The sequence below is a fragment of the Castanea sativa genome, chromosome 11, assembly GCF_040712315.1.
Source record: "Castanea sativa cultivar Marrone di Chiusa Pesio chromosome 11, ASM4071231v1".
Lineage (NCBI taxonomy): Eukaryota > Viridiplantae > Streptophyta > Magnoliopsida > Fagales > Fagaceae > Castanea > Castanea sativa.
This window is the reverse complement of record NC_134023.1, coordinates 59,168,145-59,175,117: the sequence shown is the minus strand read 5'-3', so window position 1 is coordinate 59,175,117 and position 6,973 is coordinate 59,168,145. Positions and strand designations below refer to the sequence as shown.

General features: G+C 32.5%; 1 protein-coding gene across 1 annotated transcript; it reads right to left on the bottom strand.

The window, feature by feature from the left end:
* Nucleotides 1-3,317: 3,317 nt before the first annotated feature.
* On the bottom strand, nucleotides 3,318-6,688 carry LOC142617948 (receptor-like protein EIX1). The gene is made up of 2 exons (XM_075790922.1): nucleotides 3,723-6,688; nucleotides 3,318-3,635 (listed from the first exon to the last, which is right to left on the bottom strand). The coding sequence occupies exon 1, from the start codon at nucleotides 6,686-6,688 to the stop codon at nucleotides 3,740-3,742; it is 2,949 nt and encodes a 982-aa protein (XP_075647037.1). The 3' UTR covers nucleotides 3,318-3,635; nucleotides 3,723-3,739.
* Between the last annotated feature and the right edge of the window lie 285 nt (nucleotides 6,689-6,973).

Below are 6,973 nucleotides of genomic sequence, written 5' to 3'. Positions count from 1 at the left end.
TTAAAGCTTCTACATCATTGGATCTATTTTTTGTTAATTGTGTTTGGTTACACGAATAGGTGGGGGCTGTTGGTTCAAGGGTTTTAAAGATTCTTTGCTCTGCAGCCAATTCTTTTCTAAATGCTAATATATATATATATATATATATATATATATATATATATATATAAATAGACTTCAGCTAATATATATGTATATCAAAGATAATTTATAAATAATCTTTGCTAGATAATCTTTTTTTTTTAATATATATTTTTTTACTTTAAACTTATACCTTCTTAAAAAAAACTTTAAACTTATAAATTTTCTTTGCTAATATATATATATAATAACGGTAACCCCGAAACGGTACAGCTTCTGGTACGGTATTGACTTTCTTGATACAAAAAAAAAAAAAAATATATATATATATATATCTATATAATCATTAATATATTAACATAAAATATTAAGTTAAATATGTCATTTGAACACATAAGAATAAATTGAGACTTAAAAAAAATATAATTAATAAATTCAAATATTGTTGTCAAGAGTGTTTTGTTCAACTAGTTAACATCTTTTTTTGTTTCTAACGAAGTCATGTAAGGGTTGAAATCACCCCCCTTCTTTGATTATTGAATTGTCAAAAAACAAATCAATTATAAAAATAATGTTGTTTTACTATGAAATTTGTTTTAAAGAGAATGAAAAATGAAAAATCATGTACGTCCATAGGTGTTCTTACTCTAAATAAAAATTAAACATTATTTTATGTGTGTTTATATATATCACTCATAGCATTTAGTCTTCTATTTCTATTTTTTATTTAAGTGGATCTATCTGAGTAAGAAAGATTTTTTGTTTGTAGAAGTCAGGATGGCATATCTTAGGGGAGGGAGGATAAACTTATAAATGTAGTAACATTATAGAACTTTCTTATCAATTAGATGTTATCTACTACTCAATTCATAAATTCATTTTTGTGTATAATTTTAAAATAAAATAATTAAAAAAAAGATTGAAAGTTAACTATTTTATAAATCAGATAATTATTATTTTTTAAGTTCTTGATATTTTGTAAGCATGAATAGTGTAAAGTGATAATGTAATATTAACAAATTTCATGAAGTTATGTAATATTAACAAGAGTTAGCGGTCAGAAGAAGTTTGATACCTTAATTGACCACTGGATGTTTTCCCTCTCCTGTAACTATCAATTATCAATTTGATCCGTGCTCGCAGCCAAGCATTCCTGATTTCTTAGCCATTTTAACATTGGTTCAAACCATTTGTACTTTTCTAGTCTTCGTCGTTGTAATGGCATGGCTAGAAAATAAAAATGATGGGACCAAGAAGACCTGTCCTACTCGATGCGGTCCCAAGTCTTTGGCTACAGAAACTTCGACTCCTTTTCGGATTCAGAAGGCCCCTTTTCTTTTTGTTCTTGTTTCCTGCCAAGTTTGATTTGATTATGGTAATGTATGATACAAAGACAAATTTCGCCCACTGCGTATTCACTCACAACAACAGATTAAAATTTTAAAGCTTTATGCATAATTTTAAATGCAGAGGAGAATTAAATTAATATGGTGAAATTATACTATTAGTTCCTGAAGTTTATCCTGTATGCACAATTGGTTTCTCAAATTTCAAGTATGCATAATTGGTCTTTCAGATTTTCAAAATAAGTCATTTCAGTCCTTCGGTTAACTTCCATTAATAGTATTGTTGAAGTGGTTAACGAAATAATGACTCAACATTTTTTAAATGATGTGATATTTCTTTTTATTAATAAATTACAGATTAAATTTTTAAAGTTTGATGCATAATTTTAACCACAGAGGAGAGAATTAATAAACCCTAGGGCAAAAAGTCGTAGGAAAAATCCTTAGATAGAAGATGACCAGAGGTGTTACATAGAAAACCAAACCGGAACCAAATTCCTATTCCATCATATTAAATCACGGCAGAAGATCTGTACTGACTCCTTGTTAAGTCGTTAGAATAGAGTCATTTATTTGACACCCATCACTTCCACCAGCTAGCTTTCAACAAGGCAAAAGTCTATTTTGGAATCCTCCAGTGGTCCAGCCAGCTAGCCAAGGGAGAAAAATCTTGTAGCAATCTCACAAATAATTATACTTCAGTTGTTAATTATTACCATTATCAAAAAAATAATAATAGTAAGTAAATATTTTTCTTTTTTATTTGAGATGTAATTATTTCTAATTTATGGGGTTGATTCCATGATGATTGCTCTTATCATTATGTTAAGACATTAATTAGTTTTTGGTATAGATAGAGTTCATATTCTGAATCTTATTCGATGACATGAGATTTTACCAACTAAGCTAATTGGAACACGCGTTAATAATAATAATAATAGTAATAACAATAACAATAATAATTTTGAGTTTTGAAGTCAATAATAAAAAAAAAAAGTTATACTAGTAAATAGTAGCAAAGGAATAAGTTCCTTATTACAAACTATTTGTGCATGTAGTGAGACTTTTTTTTTTTTTATTAATTATTTTTTATAGTGTCACAATTTTTTTTTGATAATATGAAATTTTAGGGGGAGTTGATGGAGTAAAAATGTGATTAGTGTTACTTAAAAAATATAATGAATAAATGTTTGAAATTATTTTTTATAATTGGTGACATGCCAATTTGTAAGACAGAAGTAGTAAAATTTGTAATATCTCTAACATCATTCAATGATAAAATGCTGTGAAAAGAATCATAAATAGTGTAAATAATGATATAAAATAAAAAATAGTGAAATAGGTGCAAGTTTCACATAGGACAAGACAAAAGCATGGTTTGGTGTTTGAGAACTTTTTTGTTCTTTCTTTTTCCTATGTCAGAGTCACTTTCAACCAGGAAGAAGTGCTTTTTTTTTTTTTTTTTTTTTTTTTTTTTTTTTTCATGTTAGTAAGTAATTGCTTTAAACTACTAATGTTTTTAGGAGGAGTTGGGGGGGGGGGGGGGAGGTGCCAATGTTAGAAAATTTTAGGAGGAGTTGAGGGGGGGGGGGGGGGGAGGTGCCACCTCCCCCCCTTGCCCCCCTTTGGCTCCGCCAATGTTTTATAATATTTTTATAATCTATTAATATGATAAATTATTAATAGTTTTTATTTGTGCGCATTATCAATATCATTTTTTTACATACTAATAACCACTTATCACATTAGCAATTCGTAAAAAAATTTATAAAATAATTTATGGCTTTAGTGTTTTTTCATTACAATAAAGCTGGTCGCAAGTGAATGCTCAGAAAATATTATAGAAGTACAATCAAACATGGAAGATTCATCTCGTGTTTGAAAGATTTATTTATTTTTCATGTTTATCACTGTTCAAGTGAGGAGAGAGAGAAGAGAAGAAACTCGCAATATTGGATCAAACTGAGAAAAATTATACAACGAATTACTCTTCATTAATTATAGTGAGCTATCTATTTATACTAATCAAAATACCATGCCTGAGCTTTTACATTGATACAACTACACAACTATGTATGTTACAACAAACAAACTAACATAACTTAATCTCTAACAGAGTACTTCTCCACATGCATGAACTGAAGAAACACGTACTGTAAATCATAGGATCTGCAAGTACTGGGACTTCCACATGATAATGAAGCACAACTGCACAGATAAATAATAAAGAGAAATTAAAACGAAGAAATGAAGTCACATAAAATAAGCTACAAAGTGATTTCTTTTTTTAATTACCTTCAATCTTTGCGTCTCTATGCTTCAATCTTCCGTTGCAAACGAGCCATATTAACTTTGATAGCCACAAAAAGCCTATCTTTCTTTTCATCAACAAAATGGAAGTAAGCATGTCTCCAAGACTTCTTTATTACCAAACTACCGCTAACAATCCAAAATCCCACAATGAACCCCAATACAACACTTATATAGAACCATAACTTTTCAGACCTGAATTCCTCATTGTCTTCATCTACAGCTTTTGTATTCCCATCACTTGGCCATAATGAGCAATTTGTTATCAATGGAGGCCCGCAAAGTTTTGGGTTACCCTCATAAATGGACGGATCAATGAAGGTTTGAAATTGGTTGGCTGATGGAATAGGTCCAAACAAGTTGTTATATGACAAGTTCAAATGACTTAAAAAGGTCAAAGAAGACATACTTGGAGGAATGGGACCTGAAAGATGGTTGCATGAGAGGTCAAGAGTTTCTAAACTATGCAATGCTCCTATATTCTCTGGTATCTTTCCGGTCAATTGATTCCATGACAAATTTAAGGTAGATAAAAATGAGAGCTTTGTTAGTGCTTCTGGAATCTCTCCGATTAGATTGTTTCTTGAAAGATCTATAATATTCATCAAGAAAATTTGGCTGGTATATTCAAGTTGGGTACCCTTTGCAGTCAAATCCATATGCTCCAAGTAGGTTAGTGGAAGAAGGAAACTTCGGATTGGTGATGTACGATATTCGACCAAAGATTTCAAACCAGCCAAATTTCCCAAACAAGTAGGGATAGATCCTGAAAAATTATTATGTGCAAGGTCCAAAACATGTAGATGAGCCAGAAAACACAATTGTTCCGAAATGGGTCCTGAGAGCATGTTTCCTTGTAGGCGCAATTCTGATAGTGAAGGTAGCCTTTTTCCAATCCATTTTGGCAAAGTCCCTGAGAATCTATTACCTCCAACATCAAGTGCATATAAGCTCAAGCAGTTTTGCAAGGTGGAAAAGAGATCTCCAGAAAAATTGTTGTAGCTTAGTTGCAGCCAATTAAGAGTAGGTAGTGAGCACAATGAGGTTGGGATGTTACCCAATAGATTGTTTCGCGACAGATCAATGGCCGCTAAATCTTGCATTCTCATCCAATGCCTGGGGATGTTTCCAGATAAAAGATTGTTGGATAAATCAACAGACCACAAACCCTTCGGCCCAATGGTCAATGAGGGGATACTACCATTTAGAAAGTTTCCCGCAACATCTAGGGCGACCAAATTTTTCATACGTTGGAAGATGTTTACTGGTAATGGTCCAGAAAGAAGATTTTTCCTCAATAAGAGATATTGCACACTAGGCCACAGTGGGAGTGAACCAGTTAAATTATTGTAACTTAGATCTACCCACGCAAAAGATAATGACTTAGGAAGGTCTCCCCTCAATTGGTTATGAGAAAGATCTAAATGCCAAAGCAACGAAGACAAATTCCACAACCAATTTGGTATTTTAGCTGAAATTGAAGAGTTTACAAGGGAGATCTGAACAAGATTCTTCTGAGTTTTGAGCCATGCTGGGAATGCAGGACCCAATTGGCAGTCTTTGATTTGGACAATTTGGAGACTAAAAGGGGGAGTCCAATCATGTGTCACATTGAGAACTAAGGATTTCCTAGTTGACAAGAAAAACCAAGTCAGCTTTTTGAGATTTAGGAAATGAGTTTCAGTAATGGTACCTTCCCAAGAATTACTGAAGAGATCCAAAGTGCTCAACTCAATAAGTTGTCCAATAAATTTTGGGATGGTTCCATTCATCAAGTTGTAAGAGAGATCTAGTATCTCCAAACGTGATAAATGTTGTATACTTGATGGAATTGGGCCTGAGAATGAGTTGTTGGTGAGATGGAGCTCTCTTAAATGTGTAAAATGCCCCAAGGAATGAGGCAAAACACCACTAAGTTGGTTTGATCCCAAATTTAATTTTTCTAGTCTATGGTTGCCACATCCGGATAATGCTTGGATAAATTCAGTTATTGGGCCACTGATAAAAATATTGAACGACATATCTAAATTCTTCAAATTGCATAGGCTAGCCCTTGCTATGTTAGGGATGGGGCCTTTTAGGTCACAATAATTGATCCTGAGATTAATGAGGGCAGTAAGATTAAACAACCATGGGGGAATAGAAGAAGAGTTGAAGCCATTATTTGAGAGATCAAGGGCCGAAAGGGACGTAAAATTCACAAATGGAAGAGTATGAGGGAGATGATGAAGACCACAACTTGACAAATACAACTCTGACAGTGAAGGAAGCATATTAACAACTTGCAGCCAATGAGTTTCTGCTTTGCTAAGGTCTATGTTTTGCAAATTCAAGTATTGTAAGGAAGAGAGATTGGTGAGCCAATATAAATTTGAAACCGAAAGAGTTTTGTCAGAAAATTGAGAGGGAATGAGATTAAGATAGCTCAAATTTGTTAAATTTCCAAGACTGGGAGACACTACTCCAGAAAACATTGTAAAGGAAAGGTCAAGGTATGTCAACTTCTTGAGAGAGCCAAGGAAATATGGGAATGATACTCCTTGGAAATTGATGTTGCTTAGGTTTAAGTAACTCAAATATTTCAGATTATGTAAAGAAGGATCTAACTTACCACTCAAACAAATAGGCTGATCAGGAGTATATTGGCTTCCTCCTTCAGAACCACAGAGATTTGAGCTTCCAAGATCAAGCTTTACTACGTTGCTCGTTTGATTGCCTATGCCTTCCCAATTGCAACAATCTTGACCCACCCAAGAAGAAAGCCTATTGAATGGATCCTTAAGACCTTTTCTGAATTTTTGAAGGGCTACTCTCTCTATCTCAATGCAACGCACGTTGGCATTTACAGCAATAGAATTGGAAGGTACAGCGTCAAGTGAAATAGATTCGGTTATCAAAAGAAGGAAAAGAAGATTAAGAAGAAGTACAAAGGTGGTATTCATGTTGGCCATTCTCCCTTATCTCCTTACAAGGATCGTTGTTATGGATGCTTATTTATAAGCATGCGGATTGTCTATTAACTTTTCTTTTTTCATTTGAATTATTGGTACTTGGAATTTGCAGGATATTGTTTATTATAAAATATTTTTGTTTAAAAAATAAATATAAATTAATTTTGTTTCTGTTTTATTTGCTAAATTATTAGTCTTCTACTTATATCAATGGATACTATATTGTTAATAAAACATTTGTTTTCGGAGTGAACAAGCAGTAAAAAGGGAAAAAAAAAAAAACTA